The 18,638-nt window shown below is 52.3% G+C and overlaps 1 protein-coding gene across 1 annotated transcript; it reads right to left on the bottom strand.

Annotated features, from left to right (window-relative positions):
• Positions 1-11,153: 11,153 nt before the first annotated feature.
• On the bottom strand, positions 11,154-18,632 carry LOC144252615 (calcium-binding protein 5-like; the record flags this gene model as incomplete). The annotated part of the gene is made up of 6 exons (XM_077794831.1): positions 11,154-11,179; positions 12,943-13,090; positions 14,536-14,645; positions 16,664-16,807; positions 17,275-17,305; positions 18,606-18,632. Coding segments are annotated over 6 exons (486 nt in total), but the record flags the coding sequence as incomplete, so codon positions are not given.
• Positions 18,633-18,638: the final 6 nt, after the last annotated feature.

Raw genomic sequence — 18,638 nt, 5'->3', positions numbered from 1 at the left:
CAAGACAGCAGCTGCAGCTTTCCCGCAGCCCAGCTTTATAGCACAGAAAGTTACACAAAGGGGGGTTACAGATAACAGAACTCTGAGGAACATGACACAAATGGTAGTTTACATTTTTGCTGGCCCCAACATCAGGATTTATGAAGGTTATTAGAGCCTCAGAGAGGGCCGTTATCTGGCCAGGGAAGGCCAAGATTTGTGAGGCATCACTAAAGTTTCAGAGAAGGCTGCTGTCTGGTCAGAGAGCCAGGCAGGGGTGAGTTCAAGGCACGGGCAGGCATTCCAAGCAGGTTCAGAATTTGCAGTAATTTATAGTAAAGCTAAAATTATCTTTTCATGGCTTTGTGGCGAGATGGCTCCCAATTTTAAGAAAAGATCAGGTTGGGTCTATCAATGGTAATTTCTTCTTTCTATCATATACTCCTCTCATAATGGCAGTATTCTTTTTTCCTCCAAAAATAAATTATATGTTACTATTTGGGGATGGAAAGAAAAATGGCATACATGACATCAAAACTCAAAGTTAGTTGTAAAAGAACGGAGACCTGTGGGAGCAAATAATTTCTGTCTTCTTTCAGTTCAGAGACAAGAGGTCAGCCATGATGAATCAATGGTCCAGTTACCCATTTGGATGCTCAACCTTCCTTCTCTATTCCTGAGACAAGTGGATGTGAATACACTGGGAAATGCTGGAGAGGATTTAGAACTGGGAAATATTGGATGGGCCAAAGTCGGGATTCCTGGGTCTACATAGGGAGGGAATGGCTTAATGGAAATCTCAGACGGACCCTGGGTTGAGACCCAAGATCTTCTACTTTTCCTCTGTGACCTTGGCCAAGCAGTGCCACCTTTTTGAAGTCAGTTTTCACCTTGTGAAATATAAATAACAGCATTTATCTCTCGGAGTTGTACTGAAGACTAAATAAAATTACCAACACAAGAGTCTCTCACAATGCTCAGCATATGGCAGGGAGATCGTGAATATGTTGATTTATAAAAGAGGCTGTGTTATTGCAATGAATTCAGCCCTCAGACCCCAACCTGGACACCCTAATTATACTCAGTGCATCTTTAGGGCTCTAAATTAGTCACCAAAATACTATAGAGTAGGCATGAATACGGAGGAAAGAGAGACCTGGTTCTGACTGTCTGCTCAGTTGAAGGTTCTCCACGGTGAGACTCTCCTCTGCCTGCACGTCCTTCTCCCCTGGACAAGGCTCAGGAAGCACCGCCTGTTCATGCTCTTTGATTATTTAAGGGTCACATTTTTATTCCAGAGGTGCCTAACCTGGGGGTCACTGGATGAGTCTTTTTGAATGTGTGTATTTATCAGGATAGTGAAGATAGTTATTGTAACACACAAATTCAAAATTATCACCTTGACACCAAGCATTTTTTTTCTGGCTCCCTGTTATAGTTTGGACCTTAGGTTCCATTCCATAAAGGCTTGGTCTCCAGCCTGGGGTGCTACTGGGAGGCAGTGGAGCCTCTGAGAGGTGGAGCCCAGTGGGCGGTCCTCAGGTCAGGGGTGGGGCATGGTGGGTGGCCCATAGGGTTATCCCAGGACCTCAGCCCTTCCCTCTCTCTTGCTTCCTGGCCCTAAGGTAAGTGGCTCTGCTCTGCCTTGTGCTCCTGCCAGGATGGGCGGCCTCACAACAGGCCCAATGGTAGTGGAACCTCTGAAACTATGAGCCAAACTTTTTCTCTTAGTAAGTTGATTATCTCAGCTATTTGTTATAGCAACGAAAAACCTTCTAAGATTCTTGCGAAGTCCAACGAGGGTGCCCCTGGTCAGCAGGCCATGTTCCACACAGTTGCTCAGGGGTCCAAGTTCCTCCCAATGGGGGGCTTTTGGGTCCTCTGAGGCTCCTTTGTTCTTAACTAGGCAGTAACGGTCAAGGGAGTCAAGGTTCTTGGAGGAGAGGTATTTTTGTTGTTGTCTTTGGTTTCTGGCCAGGCTAGGAAGTGACGTCCATTATTTCCTCTCTCTTCTGCTGGCCAGAAAGCATGTGCTGTTCAGGTCCAAGCAACTCTGGGAAATACGTTCTAGTAGGGCACTTGACAAGAAAAAGAAATTTATTTGGGTGAACTCAGAGCCTTCCCAAGCATAAGAGCATGTGAGTATTTTCCTAGAGAGATGTTCTCTGTTCTCAAAAGAATAAAATCCCCAAGAGGTTAAGTTCTGGGGGGAAGTTCTGCATCCCCAAGTTGCTTCTGCACATATTGACAGACAAGTTTATTCAGTCCACATTTATTAAGTGACCCCTAGGTCCCAGGCACCCTGTCAGAGACCAGGAACCCAACTGTAATCACACGGGGCATCTGCTCAGAGAGCTGCAGGGAGTGGGAAGGCAGGACACAGAGAGCTGCCTGGAGAGTAAGTGCAAGGACTGAGCTTGGCTCTGAGGGCTGCAGCCTGGGGAGGAGGCTTGGCTCAGAGGGCACCAGGTCCTCAGGCTGGGGACAGGGAGTGAGGACAGCAGGAGAGGAAGGGCCTGGGGTGGGGGAGGGCACTCTGGGTGGGCAGGAGCTGAAGCCCTAGAGGAGACAGTGCCTGGGGTGAGGACACAGAGATGTTAATCAGGGAGTGAGAACAGGCTGGTCCAGAGGCTGGATTATGGAGGATTGAAACCCAGCTAAGAAGGCCAGGCCATCTGTGGGGTTTCTCTGCAGAGGGCTAATAGTACTCATTATGGTGAGTCTTACTCACAGCTCCCAGGGAGAACCTTAATTCCCCACCCAGGGGCCTCTGCCCTGCCCCTCGCCACAGTGTCCATGTACCCAGGGGAGCACAGGATTGTGGAAAAGCCCCCGTGATGACAAGGATGATCCTGACCATGACGATGACAGTGTCCTCGGGGGTGACAGCTACCACTTATTAATCGACAGGCACGCACCAGGTGCTCTCTAAGCGCTGTCCAGATTTGAACTGGCTCACACTTCACTAAGCTGAGACCCAGCGTTTTTTTGGAGGCAGGAAACGCAGTGTTGCTCAGGACCTAAGTCACCCGCCCATCCCCCATCCACCTGCGGGGGCTGCAGGGTGGAAGTCCACCCCTGACCCTCTGCCAGCCCCAGGCTCATCCCCAGCATGGCCAGCATCAGCTTCTGCAGGGGAAGAATCTGACCCAGAACAGGGGATGGGCCCTGGATTGGGGGCCTGGAGGCAGAGACTGTCCTGTCCCCCTGTGTGGCCAAGGGCTAACTGCCTAACAACCATGCACCACGTTGGTGGCTTAACAGACAGAGATTCATGTCAGCCCTCTAACCCTCCACGTGAACCATCAGCGGGAAACTTCATTTTGCTGGGAGCAGAGAGCAGGCCCTTCTGCTCTGTGTGTCCCCACACCCCCCAGGACCTCAGAGCTCCCTGTCCCCTTGAGCAACACCTCTGTCCTCTGCCTGGTAGGCTCCAGAGATGGGGCCTCCAGCCTTGTCCACACCAGTGCCACCAAAGGCATCTTCAGGCATTTCTGACACCCCGGGGGGGGGGTCCTTGATGCCTCCTTCTCTCCTGAGAACCAGGCTTCATATCCAGGGGCAGAAGATAGCACAGAGGAGGCCTGGGCCGTAGCTCAGTGGGTAGGGTGCTGGCCTGGCACACACAAGGCCCTGGGTTCAGTCCCCAGCACCACACACACACACACACACACAGATACACACACATACATATACACACAGGTGCACACACACACAGATACACACACAGATAGACACACACATAGACACACAGAAACACAGAAACACACAGATACACACACAGATACACATATACACACACAGATACACACACAGACACACACATACATATACTCAGAGGTACACACACACCGAGACACACACACACAGACACATATACAGAAACACAGATACACACACACAGATACACAGACACAACACAGATACACAGACACACACAGATACACACACACATACACACACACAGATATATACACACAGAGATACTTACACACAGACACACACACAGATACACACATACAGATACACACACACATAGACACACACACAGAAACACAGATACACACACACAGATACACATATATACACATATACACACACAGATACACACACAGATACACAGACAGATACACACGCAGACACACACACATACATATACTCACAGGTACACACACACCGAGACACACACAGATACACACACACATAGACACATACACAGAAACACAGACACACACACACACACACACACAGACACACACACACACACATAGACACACACACAGATACACACACAGAGATACACACAGATACATACACACACAGATACATAACACAGACACACACACACACAGAGGGTTGTGTTGCTTGGGACTTGTTTTGAGCCAAGAGTGGCAACACCATTTCCACGGGCACAGATCTCTTATTGGGGATCCTACTCATGAAGTGCCCTGGGTGTCTTGGAGGGAGAGAGAAAGGAGGAGAATAAAGGGGATGAGGGAAGAAGGAAGCTGAGGTCCTGGCCGGGTGGAACAGAAGCTGGGACCTTGCTCCTCTCCAGGAAAGGACTTCGCTTCATCTTATGGGGGTGGGTCTCCTTGGAATGAGGACTTGGGGCCAGAAGAGCATTTCTTTTTTTCTTTTTTCTTTTTTTCTTTTTTCTTTTTTCTTTTTTTTTTTTTTTTTTTGGTACCAGGGTTTGAACCCAGGGTGCTTACCACTGAGCCCCATCCCCAGCCCTTTTCATTGTTTATTTTGACACAGAGTCTCACTAAATTGCTTAGGGACTCACTAAGTTACTGAGGTTGGCCTCAAACTTTCAATCCACCTGCCTCAGTCTCCCAAGCCTCTGGGAGGTAGGGCTGAGCTCCCAGCTGTGGAACAGCGTTTCTTAACACGTGTTTCTGGATCACTGATCTCAGGGGTGACTGAGTGGTGGGAAATAGGACAACTTCATTCCTCATGTCCATCATTGCTCATTTGTATACTAGCTGATCCCTGAGTCTGTCATTAAAGAAACCTGTTTATCTTCACTTCATGGGTCATTTATCAAGTTATCTCTTCTTGACTGGTCGCCTTTCTGTGACGGTTTTCAGGGTATGGGGGCAGTTCCTTCAGCAAGCCCTGCCCCTTCCCTCCGTCTGCAGAAATAACGTGGTCTCGATGCCTGGAGGGTGAGAACAGGAGCTCTGGTGCCCGACCACGGGGGACCTGGACAAGGACGGGAGGTGGGGCCTCTGTGTGGACAGTGGTCACCTGGGGAAGGGCCAGGGTGGCGGAGGTGGGTCCTGCATTCACCGCCTCAGCAGACCCCTGGGAAAGCCCAGTGCACACCAGGCTCTGAGCTGGGCCTGGGGAAAGGTGATTGGTGAGTGAGAAGGACGGGGTCCTGCCCTCCTGGTGGTGAACACATGGCCCAGCAGTGCGACTGCAGCAGGCTCTGAGATCTGGGAGTGTTAAAGGCCTCTCTCCCATCAAACATGGCGGGGGGCCGGGGGAAGAGGGCTGGCTGCGCAGCTGCTCAGTTCCACACAAACCCATGAACAGCTAAAGGGCAGTCAAGCTCTCGAGAGCACCTCACACACCAAGTGGAAATTATTCACATCTATCGCATAGAAGTCATTCACGACCTGGGAATCTTCTACCAGTCACACCCAGTTGTCGCTGGGCCTGGGCCTCCAATCAGCAGCACAGAGTCACTTACAGTTGTATTCCCAGGGCAGCGTCCACTACCCCCATCCTATCTGTGAGCGAGCTGGACTAAGGCCTATTTGTGCAGCCCCCAGGCGGAGAGAAGTGTTTAACATTTTTGTAAGGTTGGGAAGAAAAATCAAAAGGCAAATATTTGTCACAGGTGGGATGATCTGGAATTCCATTCCCAGGGTCCATGTGCAAAGTTTTCCTGGAACACAGCCCACCTACTCCCTGATGGGCTGAGGCTGCTTTCCAGTTTGTGACAGAAACGGCATGCTGCAGGAATTCCAGAACTTCTAGAAAAAGCTTGCCCACTATGAGCTAGAATATCAGATGACCCCCAGGGGCTTGTTGGACAATGTCCCGGGCTGCCATTCAAAGACCATGTGGCAATATTTTGGCCTTATTTCAAGTTTTGAATTACTTTTTTTTAATTTTTTTTTAATAATGAAAGAGCCAACCAGAACTTGATGAGGTGATCAGGGAAAAAACCAAGAATAAGAAACCTGATGACGCGTCTACACCACTCTGTTTTGGTCATGGTCCTCCGGTTCCTCTGGGGTAGCACGTTGTTTATCAACAAGGCTCTCTCCCTTTATACCTCCATGTCTTTATAAGTTATCCAAGTCTCCTAGCCCTGTCCAGGGCCTTGCATGGTGAGTGGACGGTGGCCCTCTGGTGGTGAGTCACCTAGAAGTGAGAGTGGTTCGCAGGGCTGAATCTCCTTATTCACTGTGGTCATGTTGTATAGTCACCGCGAACACTGAATTAGCAAATACCGGATCACAGCTCCCAGCGGACACCAGAGGGTCAGATTCCTGAAGGCCTCTGGTTACAACACTTTTTAAACCAGTTAGTGCATCACCTTGGTTTCTGTGTATGGCTGATGGAATACACCTTATTTAGTATATGTATTGTTCACATTGAACTCACAACAAACAGCACTGTAATTCATGCCTGAAAGATGCTTATTTCTTCCTAAGTCTTAAAATCAATGCAATCCCAGCAGCTCAGGAGGCTGAGGCTGGAGGATCTTGAGTTCAAAGCCAGCCTCAGCAACTCTGCAGGGCCCTAAACAATTCAGTGAGACCCTGTCTCAAAATATTAAAAAGTGTTGGGAATATGGCTCAGTGGTTAACCACCCTGGATTCCATCCCTGGTATTCCCACCCCCCAAAAAAAATCAGTGCAAAGTCATTTTTTATTCATGACCTACTTCTGAAATGCATACTTATCCCTTGAACTTGGTCCTTTGATGCCATTTTTTTGGTAATATTTATGTTTTAGTTTTAGTGGACACAATATCTTTATTTTTATGTAGTGCTGAGAGTCAAACCCAGTGCCTTGGGCATGCCAGGGGAGTACTCTACCACTGAGCCACAACTCCATATAGCTCAGTTGGTAGAGTGCTTGTCTTGCATGCACAAGGCCCTGGGTTAAATCCCCAGCATCACCACAAAAATAAATTAATTAATTAATTAATTAATTTAAAAAAAGGAAAGCTTTGATTTCATTTTTAAGCAGACAAAGAGCATCTTCAGAAGCAGACTCCACACTGAGGCTGGAACCTGCTTCATTTTTTCCCCACTGCATCTTTCAAACCTAGATAATCACCCTTAGCAACAGCCTCTTCATTATCCTGCTAAATCACATGCTCTTCATGAAGAACAGAGGAAAAATGTGGCCTAGCCCACCCAGGAGGGGACCTGCATCTCCCTGGGGACTCTCTTTCCTGATTTCTCAATGAGAGAATTTGATGGAAGGAAAAGCTGATGGCGAGGTTGGTGAATCTCACTGGTGGGGAATCAGATCCTCTGTCCAGGGACCCTTAAAAGTACCTGTGGCCTTCTCCCCCTTTCTGAGAAGTCACAGATTTAGGCACAGCATTTGCAGGCACTTATTAAATTATTAATAAATAAACTAGTAAACCAAGGGAAGGAATTTTTTTCTTATTGGTATATATATATATATATATATATATATATATATATATATGACAGCGAAATGCATTACAATTCATATCACACAGATAGAGCACATTTTTTCATATCTCTGCTTGAATATAAAGTATATTCACAGCAATTTGTGTCTTCATAAATGTGCTTTGGATAATGATGTTCACCACATTCCACCATCATTTCTAACCCCTACCCCCTTCTTTCCCCTCCCACCCCTCTGCCTGTTCCTCTATTCCTCCCATGCTCCCCCTCCCTACCAGACTATGACTCAGTTCAAAGGGAAGGAATTTCATTGCAGATGCCTCTGCTATTCCTTCCCCATGCCCATGGCAGACATCAATAATTGATTGCAGAGCTGGGGCTGTGGATCACTGGTAGAGCGCTTGCCTAGCATGTGTGAGGCCCTGGGTTGGCTCCTTAGCACCACATATAAATAAATAAAATAAACGTATTATGTCCAACTACAACTAAAAAATAAATTAAAAAAAATAGATTGCAGAATCTGGATAAATCCCTCTACGCCCAGATGCAAATGAATATTTTTGTTCTTCTCTTCCTCCTCCCTCTCCTTCTTTCTTCCCCACCTTCTAAATAGAGTACCCTGAGCAACTGCTGCCACTACCCCCCACTGTACCCGGGCTTCAGGGATACATTTTTGCTGTTCAGTCCCTTTTCTGCGGATTTGATTTCAGATAACAGTGGTTTGCACAGACAGACAAGAAGCCTGCAGATTGAAAGGTAGATCTGTTTCTCTTTCTCAAGAGCAAGCAGAGGGCAAGTCTTCACTGACCGCACAAGGAATAACTTAGTAAGCGCTCTTCTCCTGTTCCTGGTTCCACATGGCCCTCCCTTAAGTCCTTCCCTCCCTCCTTCCTGCCTCTGTTCCTGGACACACCAAGCTCACCCGGCCTCTGGACCTTTGCATGTGCTGGACTGCTCTGCCCTGGTTTTCCGCAGCCTCCTCCCTGCTGCGTCCTGTCCTGGTTTCAACCTCTCTGTGATGGGGAAGGAGGTGGGTGGGCCATGTCCCTCTTAAGAGAGGACCTCTGCCCAGCCCTGGGGAGTGCAGTCTTGATGTCAGTCCAGATCAGCTGTCCTCAGCTTCTAAGTGACCCCCGCATCCAGGGACAGGCCTTTCCCTGGGCAGTCCGTAGCGTGGCTGAGGCCAGGGGTGAAGACGTGGCAGAGCTGTGTCCAGAGCTCCCGTGGCTCCCGAGCTGAGGACCTGCACGGAAGCTCAGCTCTCCTCTGTCCACCCGAGCGCCTGCCCTTCCCTTCCCAGTGCTGATCCCCAGGAGACCCCTAAGGGAGCTTCAGCTGACCCTCCCCCAGTCAGGGAGAGAGCCCCGGAAACCATCTAGAAACACCTCGTCTCCAAGACGTGCCCTTCTGGCCGCGCTGAGCCACTCTCTCCCCTCCCCAAACGCTCCTTATATCCGACCCCCATCTTCCTGGAAGGGTGCGTCCAGGCACGAGCTTCTCTTAAGTGACTTAATTTTTTCTTTTCCCCACAAACTGGAATGTCACTCCCCAAGAAAGCAAAGCTCTTGTCCTCGGGTCTTCCCAGGACCTAAGAATAATGCAGGCTAAGTGCGTGAAGCTGAGCTTCCAGTGACTAGCCACTAGCCACGGGGGGCTACTTAGATTAAGATTAAGTAATAAGGTCAATTATTTATTAATGAAATTGCATTTACTTAATAAAATAAATCTGAAGTGAAACTCAGTTCTTCAGCCTCATGCCCCACACTTAAATCTCAGTGTCCACACGTGGCTAGTGGCCACCATGACAGACGGGGCAGGTCTGGAGCATGGCCATCATGGCAGAAGCCCCTGTTGCACTGCACACCTCTAGGTATAAGCCCCTGGGGTCAAAGCCCTGTCATTGTTCCGATCCCATCACCAGGGACAATGGGGGGCACAGAGGGACTCAGCAAACCTTTCTAGAACAGGGAGAGGTGAGTGGATGTATCAATGGAAGACGGAGGAGCTGAGGAAGGAGGTGAGCAGGGTCCTGTCACTCCAGATCCTTACAGCGGTCTCCAGGGGCACCCTTGCATGACTTAACCCTGACACTCCGACCCCTTCCTGCCCACCCCTGCGGTCACCCTCGTCTCCTTGCTGCTCCTCAACACTCCAGTGTGTTCCCACCTCGGGCCTTTGCCTGTGCCACACACTGTGTCTTCAACACTCTTCCCTCAGACATGTCCCTTATGCTCAGCGAATGCCCCAAGGTCCCCAAAGAAAATGGTGGCCCTCCCCTCTGCATGGCTGTTTCCTCCCATCATGAGGCGAGCTCCTGGGGGTGGAGATGTGTCTGGTTTATCGACGGCTCTAGCCACCTGCCTAGACGGGCAGCCTGCACACAGCAAGCACCGATGACACTGCTGTCCAAGTGAAGGACGGGGGAAGGAAAGGAGGAGGGTGGGCAGGGGAAGGACAGTGAGAGGGGAAGGCTTCACAGTCACGTGGCCCAGGAGGGTGGGCAGGGCACAGGTAAGGGGCAGGGAGCAGCACCGGCTCTGCTTTCTCCTTAATGGGCCAGTGGAGGCCTGTAAACAGCCCATTCCATGCATCTGCTCAACAGACCACAAAGAGAGAAAATCCTGGAGGTGACATTTTATTTTGAGGACCTCTGTGCTGCTGAGGCGTGCTGTCCCCGGGGGAGGTGAAGGAACCACATTCTCAGTGTCACAGACAGACGGATGCTGGGTTTGCAGGACGGAGCACAACTCCCACCCACCAGGGAGATTCTCCGGAAGTGGCCTGGGCCAACCGGCGTGGAGGCAGGGGCCTTCCAGGGATGGCTTTGCAGTCACCTGCTGAGCTGGGGATTTGGGGGATCCTCTCTCTCTCTCGATATTTGGTGGGGGATTAATTCCCCAGGGATCAGCTTGCCTAAACCCGATAATCCCGATTTGTGATTTAATTCAGTTCCCCTGAGTATCTTACACCAGGAGAGGAACGTGGGCGATCAGAGGGGGAAACACAGGCTGGGCTTCCAGGAAATCAGGAATTCACCCCCAATGGCTCCTCACGGGTGGCGCCCACGCCCAGCCTCATCTAGGAGCAGTTTCTAGCCCCGTGATGGGGTTGGCGCGTCTCCCTCTCACAGAACCAGGGTGTCTGAGATTGAAGTCCGAAGGGCGGGAGGGAGGGGGGGGAGGGTGGGCGGGGTGGGACTTTGTGACAATCTATCAGGAGAGAAGACTATTAGCTGGGGAAGAGATTTTGGCAGGTCACAGGGGTTTAGGACTATGTGTAAGAAAAAGATGTCATTAACCTCTGGAATTTCTGGAATGGCAACTGGATCTTAGTCCCACTCCCATTTCCACACCTCCTGAATCTCATTCCTTAAGCACCCCACTCCATCCCCATCTGGCAAAGCTGCTGCTTTCAGTCTAACTTCAATCCATGCAGCTGCAAAGCCATTGACTACCCTCCTTCCCCCCACTCCATCCTTCAAGGGGTCATGGGGATTGGGTCCTCAGCAAGCAAGGGATCCATGTTGACCAGGTGGGGAGCATCTTCAGCGAGATATCATCCTCACAAACTCTGCAAGGAAATGGGGAGGTGAGGTGCCTCATTGTAAAAAACCACGGTAGTGTTTTGAGTACTTCCTATGTTGACCTTAGAGAAATTACCTAACCCTCTACCCTCCGTGTTTTCATCTGTAAGACGGGAGTCGTAGGCTCACTCTTTCCCCTGTGCTTTTAAGATGGTTAAACGACACAGGGCTTGTGGGACACAGTGTTCCATGAATGGCCGATGTTAGGGTCTGATGTCACCCTCTCCACCGTCTCAGGGGGATTCCTCTTCACAGGTCAGGAGTCTGGGCCGTGAAGGTAGCCCCTGAGCCTGAGTCAGCTGGACAGTGACTGGTGAACCCTGGACAGGACACCCTTTGCACGTGACCTCGCTGTGACTCTACACCAGAACTTGCTGGCCCCGCCCTGCTTTGAGGTCCCCCTGTCCTCTGGCCTGGGGTTGGCCTGCAGTTGGCCAGCAGATCTGCTTCCCACCCTCGCCCTCCACCTGTGCCAGTTTTTACTGATGTCCGCTGCACGCCGAGGCTCTTTGGAGCCAGCAGGTGTTCAATGTCATCTACCACGTTTCCATTTGGAGACTCACAGAGCGGAGTTGGGGAGGGGAAAAGCACCCAACACCCACCACACACACACACACACACACACACACACGGCTCCTGGAGGGAGGCAAACACAGCCCGGAAGGAAACCATGAGCGCTTCCACAGAGAGGGACAGAGACTACAGTGTGGCCCGTGGGCGGAGCATCAGCTGCGCAGGAGCAGAAGCCGGGCACACAGCACAGGTGTTGCACCTGCTCCAGAGCACAGAGCGTGGGTGGGGAGGATGCTGCTGGAGGGTGGGGCGAGCGACACGTGACTCTCCCACAGACTCTGAGCTCTGAGGACCAGGGATTGTTTCTGTTCCAACTCAGAGCCCAGGTGCCCTCCACAGAAAGGGTCCCCTCCCAGCCAGGTGAGGCTCAGATCCTTCTCACCTACCAGATGACAAGACACAAGGTTGTGCTCCCTGCCACCAGCTGAGGCGCTAACCATAAGAGATCTAGTGCACGGTCCCAGGAGGAGATGGAGAGACTTCCCTTGAGCTACGGAGGTGTCATGGGTCAGTGCTACCACAGAGGGCTACACCCTATGTGACGGGAGGGGGCATGAGGGGGGACACTGAGCCCAGCAAGACAGGTGGAGGCACCTTTCAGGGACCTAATTCTGAGTTAGCCACGGGACAGAGGAGGTGGTGCTCTGGGCAGAAAGAATGGCGTGAGCAATGATGGACAAGCAGAATAATTGTTTTTTTAAAAAAACTGTGGCATTTTGTGCATGATTTCTTTTGGTTTTCTCCAAAACTTTGAGGGAAAGCGATTTTTCGTCTTCATTTTGCACATGTGAAAATGCACAGAGACCAGATAAGGCCAGATGTAAACATGACTCTGAATTTGAATTTCATGGTCTGAGCCGGGAGTATCTGCTACCAGCTAGCCCCTCCTCCTCCCCATGCCACAAGGTGCTCAGGGAGCCAGGGAGGAACAGGAGAGGTGGCAGCAAATCCTGAGCATGGTGGGAAGGGCCTCTGGACAAGAGGTTTCGCAGAGCCTCAGGAGTGACAGACATTGGGCACTTCAGAGTGACGTGGTCAGAGAGGGATGGAATGAATAGTTCCAAAGCCAAGCAAAACTTCCAAGCCCACACCGGAGAGGAGTGTAAGTATGGCCAACTTGGAAGGCCACACGGGGAGCGGGAAACGGATCCCTGCCGAGCCCACCCCTGTACGTCACCTTCAAAGTCAACCGTGCCGTCTCCATTGACATCGGCCTCGTGGACAACCTCAGAGATCTCCCGGGGGGTGAGCCTCTCTCCCAGAAGCCTCTGCATGGCCTGCTGCAGCTCCGCCAGTGTGATCTCCCCGTCTCCATTGGTGTCGAACTGATGAACAGAAGCAGAGGGGGCTGGATGAGCAGCACCGACCTTGAGAGCAAAGGTGACAGGGTGACAGTGTCCATGGATCACTAGAGCCAGGCCAAGGGCTTCAGGCACATCTTACTGGAGAATATCAGCACCTCAAGGTCAAGGGTTCCTCCCAGGTTTGCACACCCCTCTCCCTCTGTTTAGACAGCATTATTGGGATATAATTGATGTGCAGATAGCTAAGCAGGCTTAACCCGTGCCCTCTGATGAGTTGGACAGAGGCATGCCCTCATGAAACCACACCAATCAGCACAACATGTGTCACCTTGCCTCCAAGGCATTCCCTGTCCCCTCAGATTTCAGTTTGTTGGATGTGGAACATGAGATCTGCTCTATTAAGTTTTTGATGCCCAATACAGACCGTTAGTCTGTAGGTGAGTGGAACTCAGTCATCTCCATAACTGAAACTTTGAGACCCATGAAAGGACAGCCCGCCTGCCCCTCTGCCCAGGTCCTGGCAGCCAGCTGGCTGCAGTCTGTGCCTATGAGTTTTTCTGGAGGCCTTCTGTTCCTGGACTCCTGTGCACCTCTCCTGTGTGCTGCACACTACGGTGGAATGTGGTTCTGCCTTAAGAAGGAAATCCTGAAATGCAGTCTCCTGGATGAACCGAGAGGACGTCATGCTGGTGAAATAGTCCAGGCACACAAGGACCAGCATGTTCACAGGCCAGGCCCTTGACACATGTTTCCCAATTAATCAGTGACCTCCAGAACTTCTCCCTGCTCCTTCACCACCTCCCAGAAAGCCTACTATGCCCTCTCCTCAGCGCACACAGAGGGGCCAGGGATGCTCCTCAGCTCTGCTGACCTGGCTCCAGCCACGGCCCCTCTGGCCTGCACTCCCCAGGCAGCCTGCAGGGGTCCCTGGCTGCCATCCTGCTTCTGCCAGGGTCTCCCCTCTGCAGGTCAGGCTCCGTGTTCACAGTCACATAGGGGACAAGTCAGATCCTGTCACTCCCCCTGGTGGCTTCCTGTCCAGTCCACGACAGGTGATGGGCCCTGCCCTCCACAACTCTGAGTCTCCACCACATCCATCTATGCTCTTTCCAGCTCTCGCTGTCACCCTTTTGTCACCCTTCCTCAGACACAGTGTCCTGCCTCCTGGTGTGTGCAGTGTCCTCTCCTGGGATGGGACTTTCCTGGAGCAGTTCTGTCCAGGGGGAAGTGCATCGGGAGCCTCTCAGGGATTCTGGGTTTCCTAGTAGCTACATTAAAGAAAAGGTGAGGGGCTGGGGGGCAGCTCATGGTGGAGGCCTAGCAAGCGGGAGGCCCTGGCCCTCTCCATCCCACTAGGGCTGGGCCAAAACAAGGAGGCAGGGGGTGGCCCTCTGGTGGGCCCTGTCCATGGTGCTGACGTGAACAGTCCCTAGACCACCCCCAGCCCCATGGACCCCTTCACTGACCTCCTTGAAGGCGTCTCGCATCTCCTGGACACCAATCATCCCAGCCGTTTCTGCAAGCAACTTGGGGGTCATCAGCTCCACGAAGTCGTCAAAGTCCACACGGCCCCCCACTGAGGCAGAAAGGGAGGGGTTAGTGGGACTCCATGCCCTGACCTTCCAATCCCTGGCTTCTCCCTTCCAGTCAGTTGCAGAAAGAGAGCGGCTCCCAGGTCCCCGCCGTCCACGGGTTTCTGTTCTGCACTTTTATTAGTGCATGGCAGCCACACACACTCGTGGGTTAGTTTCGACATGCTCATGCCTGGACTGTAGTTTGCTCCTTTTCGGTCCCCAGTGCTTCCTCTCTACCTGCCCTCCTCCCTCCTCCGGGTCCCTTCCTCTCCTGGATCCTTCTGCTTATTGACTTTTAGGTGGGTGCTCTACGGGTGCACATAAAGGTGGAGTTCAGAGTGGGATGTGCACATACGCATCATCTGGTCATTTCATTCCTCGGTTCTTCCCTGTTCCTGTCCCTCCTCCCTCCCTCCACCCCCTACCCCACTGATGTCCCCTCTGTTTCATGGGATCCCCTCCCCACACATTCCCCTGTGAGAGAACACGTTCTCCCCTGGACTTCCGAGTCTGGCTTCTGTCACTGAGCGCGGTGTTCCCCAGTTCATCCATTTACCAGCAGATGCACGAGTCTCATTCTTCTTTGTGGCTGGGTGAACCCCCTTATCTTTCACTCACTCAGCTCAAGCCCTGTGTCCCTCGAACCTGAACCTGGTGGACAAGGCACGTATGGGGACAGGACTGACTGACTGCACAACCTTGAGCATGGTCAGGACCCCTGTTCCCTCCTCTGTGGATCTGTAAAGAGGGAGTGAGCGACATGTGCACCTGAGGCTCTTCCAGATACGAATACAGTCGTGCCTTGGCATCCACTGGGGGGTGGTTCCAGGAACCCCCATGGATGCCAAAATCTGCAGACGGTCAAGTCCCATCTCCAAAACGTCATGGTATTTGCATGTAACCTACGCAAACCTCTCATATGCTGTACCTCATCTCTAAGCTCCGAGCTGCTCACTGAGAGCCCCCAATCCTCAGGGTTGGTGGAGAGTCCTCAGAACCCCAGGAGAAGGACCCACAGCTTTGGCTCCTGTCTCACTCCCAGGTTTCTGAGACGTGGGCGGGGCATGTCTCAGAGGCCCCGACACAGTGGAAATGCTCTCTGAGTGTTATACTGTGTTGTTCAGGGCACAATGACAAGAAAAAAATAGCCTGAACATGTTTAGTACACACACAATTATTTCCCAAATGTTTTCCATCTGCACTTGCTTGAATCTGCAGATACACAGAGGGCTGAGCACACCATTATCACTTTGAATTCCACCTTAACTCAGTTACATGCCCAGAAGCAAACCAGTAGCAATTTTACTTCAGTTTCAGTCTCAAAGTCACCTCTGGTCTCCATTTAAAAATTGATCCTTTTCAACTCGGGAAGCTGAGGCAGGAGGATGGGTGAGCTCAAAGCCAGCCACAGCAAAAGCAAGGCACTAAGCAACTCAGTGAGACCCTGTCTCTCAATAAAATATAGTTTAGGGCTGGGATGTGCTCAGTGGTTGAGGATCCCCGAGTTCAATCCCCAAGAGCAGCCCCCCAAATCATTCTTTTTCCAACTCTATTCACCACCATTAGGTCCAAATCCAAGCTCATTGCTGACATCCAGCAAGGCTCCAACCTCACACTCCCCGGATAGACCTTTAGTGGTGACAGTGATAAACCACACTTAATCAGAAGTTGTGGGGACTACAACTTGGCCTGACTGAGTACCCTCATCCCCTCCTTCCCATGGCACCATGAGGTAAGGAGTGTCCTGCCTTCTCTCAGAGACCAGGGACCTGAGACCCAAGATAACTTCACTTTTCAGAATGACTTTCATTGACAAATCATAGAACTGGGACTTGCACCCAGACCTGTCTCTCCAAGGCCCCTCCAACTACTTCAAAAGCCACCTCCCTGGAGCAGTCTGGATGCTCTTTTCTACACCCCAATCCTCGTAGCCCCCTGTATCCCCACAGACTCCCCCTCCACCTGCTCCCCAGTCTCTCCCTCAGCAGAGCCCAACCCTGCCTTCCTCCCCGGGTCTCACAGTTCATGCGGACTTGCTGGCCCAGTTCGGTCAATTCCATCTCCGTGGGCATGTAACCCATTGTCCTCATGAGATTCCCCAAATCCTTATGGGAGATAAACCCATCTCTGTCCTTGTCAAACTCAAGGAATGCTTCCCGGAGCTCTGAAAGTGAAGAGAGAAGAACTTTGGAGGAACTTGAAACAGCCGGGGGGGAAGAGTGGCATTCCTTGAAACTGTGGCTGAGGCCGTGACAGAGACTCAAGGGGAATACACCATAAAACCCAGCACCGCGGAACAGCAGTGAGTGGGAAAGGCGCCCGCAGGGGGGACGGCTCCGAGCTGCTCACTGAGCCCCCAATCCTCAGGGTCAGTGGAGAGCCCTCAGAACCCCAGGAGAAGGACCCACAGCTTTGGCCTCATTTTAAGGCTCCCGTCTCCTCTCATCCCGGGTTTCTGAGACGTGGGCCGGGCATGTCGCTAAGGACTCCCCGCACTTAGCTGTCCTGGGGAGGCCTCAGTGTGCAGTGGAGGGGACAGGAAGGGCTGTGAGGTGTGCAGGGGAGGAGGTGACACAGACAGAGCTGAGAGCAGGTCCCTAGGGGCGTGAGGGCATTGGGGGCAGCTGTTACCTTCGATCTCGTCCTGCCCCAGGGGTCTCTCCTGAGGGAATGCAGGGAGGGAAGGTGGAGAGACTTCAGGGTCCTGCGCTCCTCAAGCAGGCCCCGTCCTCCACGCCCCTGTTCCCTTCTCCTCTCCTCCTCCCTCCCCAACTCCCATTCCTCAGCTTCTGCTCTGCCTCCTTCCCATCCCCTCACTCCTCTGTCCTGTACTTGAACCTGGATCTGCTCTTTCCCAGACACACATTCCATGGCACGTGGAGTCCGAGCCTCCCCAGATGGACAGGGTGGGATTTGCTGTCCCAGCCCAGGTGTCAGAGGCTGGCTCTGCTGGGGCTCCTTGCATTGAAACCTCAGGACGACTCTGGGAGGGAGACCAGGTATCATTCCCATCTTACCCATGAAGACGCTCAAGAACAGGGAGGTCGAGGAAGCTGTTGAAGGTCACACAGCTCTGAAACAGCAGGTCCCCGACCAGGGGAGGGGAAGTTACCCTTGAAGTCGTGTGGCACTAGACTCCAGCACCAGGGCTCGAGTCCAGGGCTCCCGACTCCAGGTCAGAAGTCTTTCCAGGGCATCCCACTGCTGTCCCCACCTGCCTCCCCTGCCTCCCAAGAGGGAGAGTCCCTTGGGGTGGGACCAGAGCTCAGTGGTGTTCAGGAGGGCCACTGAGTGCCAGCAGGACCAGGGCCTGCACCTCTGCGAGCGTCTGCCCTTCACTGCCCGACCGGCTGCTGGACGTGGCCTGGACACCTGCAGAGAGCCTAGAGGCTCCACCAGCCTGGCCTCCACCCTCTAGCTCCCTGGCCATCCCCCAGTGTCTCTCTTGCTGTCCTCTGTGCAGTCTCATCTCTGTCCGCCCTGTCCTTCCTTCCCTTCCTGACAGTCGCAAGCACAGGAATGGACCCGCCTGCCCTGCCACCTCCTCCCTGGGGGCTTATGGCAAAGGACTCCTGTCTCAGCGCCTCGGTTTCTTCACCTGTAACACGGGAGTGAGAGTCTCGGGGACCTCGGAGTTGTTCTGGGAGTTAAATGACATCAGGAATGTGCAGACCTTTGCACAGAGCTGGCCACACAGCAGGGACTTGGTAAGTGTCCAAAATTGCCATTGTCACCATCACCGGCCTCTTGTGTCCAGAGCAGAGAAAGGGACACCATCCCAGCCCCCGTTTATTCTCCTCACAACGCCCCCCTCCTGAGTTTACTGTCCCCCTTCATCCCGTGGCCCCCGGGAACCCAGAGCCCCCTCCTGTGTTCTGAGCTTCCTGGTTCCTGCCGCCCACCTGCCCCTTCTCCCCCTGCCCCACACCTCCCTGCCCGCCCTGCCAGTCGCCCGGCCTCACCCGCTGCTTCTCAGCGATGCCCTTCCTCAGGAA

Source organism: Urocitellus parryii, unplaced genomic scaffold, assembly GCF_045843805.1.
Source record: "Urocitellus parryii isolate mUroPar1 unplaced genomic scaffold, mUroPar1.hap1 Scaffold_488, whole genome shotgun sequence".
Classification (NCBI taxonomy): Eukaryota; Metazoa; Chordata; class Mammalia; order Rodentia; family Sciuridae; genus Urocitellus; species Urocitellus parryii.
The sequence above is the reverse complement of the archived record's forward strand: the minus strand, read 5'-3'. Positions and strand labels throughout refer to the sequence as shown.